Source organism: Pyxicephalus adspersus, chromosome 8 (assembly GCF_032062135.1).
Source record: "Pyxicephalus adspersus chromosome 8, UCB_Pads_2.0, whole genome shotgun sequence".
NCBI lineage: Eukaryota > Metazoa > Chordata > Amphibia > Anura > Pyxicephalidae > Pyxicephalus > Pyxicephalus adspersus.
In genome coordinates, this window is record NC_092865.1 from 40773104 (window position 1) to 40774998 (window position 1895).

At 37.0% G+C, this 1895-nt stretch overlaps 1 protein-coding gene across 1 annotated transcript in view; it reads right to left on the minus strand.

Annotated features, from left to right (window-relative positions):
• Window positions 1-1895, minus strand: part of LOC140336785 (uridine-cytidine kinase 2) — a 16111-nt gene that overhangs the window by 8430 nt on the left and 5786 nt on the right. Inside the window, exon 3 of the mRNA XM_072420137.1 lies at window positions 655-751. Coding sequence (XP_072276238.1) covers window positions 655-751 — 97 coding nt within the window. The remainder of the gene's footprint in view (window positions 1-654; window positions 752-1895) is intronic.

A 1895-nucleotide genomic window follows, 5' to 3' on the forward strand; every position in this document is an offset into this window, starting at 1 on the left:
AAAAAAAAAAAAAGTATAAAGTCGCCTCTTGGTTACATTCCTGAACTTTATGACAAGTTATGCCTTAACTTCCGATCTGCTATATACCTTGTGACAGTAATGATACCAGTCATGAGTAATGATCAAGAAACTAGTACACCTTTTGAATGTGACCAGTGTAATAAATGCTTTTATCTATGGGTACTTTACTAAAAGAAATTGATTATGTTCACTTATAAAATTTCAAAGGAAACACAAAAAGCTGGATTTTTGCTCACCAACAATTTTTCTACTACATGGTCAAAGAATCAAATTTACACTTGGCTTATTGAGTTAGGTAAAGCAGTGTTGACTTCAATGATCTAATCACATGTATGCTTAATTTTCCAGAACATGAGTGGGTAGTCTTTGCAAAGTGAGTTTTGCTCTATTAGCTTTATCTCATTCACTATTCAAAGGGAACAAGCTTGTAAGTCACTTCCTGCCAGAATAAATATCAGGCAGTCTGAAAACAAATAGACGATGCCAAACAACTTTCATCAATGCTTCATTGGTATAGATTGTTAGGAAGTGCACATGCTAACAAAAGGGGGGGGTGATTACAAAGTTCTAACAATCTTGCAAAAAATATGTTTAGGTCTTTCTACTACAGAGACAGCCAAGTCTTTTTATTACCTGGAGTGTGTAACAAAGTCATACACAGGAATCTGTACAGTCTTCCCCTCCGTGATCTCTCGAAGAGTTTTCAAGATAAGTTCATTGTCAAAGGCATCTGAAATGGGAGAAAAAGGCATGGATGAAGCTGGTATATGAACAAAGGAGGGGGCACAGAGACATGGCCATGAAAAACGTAGTTACATAAATGTGCATTCATCTGAGCTAGGTTTCATTATTTACCAGATGGATACCTGATCCACCCACCCCTCATTCAAGTCACTTTTTGTTAGGTGAAGGTGAACCTCAGTAGAAAGCTTGCAAAACAATGCAAAGTATATAATATAAAAGGCATAAACCAGACGGGTATTCCATTATGCCGTACATACCACCTTGCTATCTACATATTTTTCACCTTCATTCTCCAATGGTACAACCAACTCCCCTCCCTAAGGGATGGATAATAATGCAAACAACTACCTCTGTGATTGGACCAGGTTCTATGATCTATCATCTCTAAAGCATTATACATGTTTGGATATTATTGCTAAAATTTAGGGATCCGTTTTATGGATGAAGCTTGTAAATAAACTATAGAAATCAGCCCACAAACAAGCTGTACAAGTGATGCATTTCTTTTTAATAATGCACAGGTTTTTTTTCTGATCTCATGTGATTAGTGATCTCATGATCTGGTGGTTGTCAGTGCACAACTTTCTCTTAGCATTAGGCTGGATTTCCGACAGAGGTAAAGGTTTCCTAAACTGTTCAAGAATGATAAGTTTAAAAAAAGGGGGACAAGGGCTGACAGGGAAGTGTATCCTCCAATTGTATGGAATGTCCGTTTTAACTATATGCATTATAGGATGTGCTATTTCCACCCAGCACATTGAACTTGCCACACTAAAAAGCTCTGCAACAAAATGCATCACAGCGCTTGTGTTAAAAAGGTTGCACATGCAAAATGCAGCATAACACACACAGGAGTAAATAGGAATTACTATTCAAGAGTAATTGTAAGTACATTCAAGAGTAATTGTAAAAGTAAGAGTGTCCCCCTCCCCCCACAGTTTTATAGCAGAGTCCAACCACCTCCCAATCTTTATCATTATGATACATGAAATAGCACCTACCCTGTTTCCCCGATTATAAGGCACCGTCTTATATTTTTTAAAATGCCAAATATGCCCTAGGTCTTATTTTCAGGGGATGTCTTATTTTTCCATGAAGAAGACTACAGTACACATTTATTGTTGAAAGTC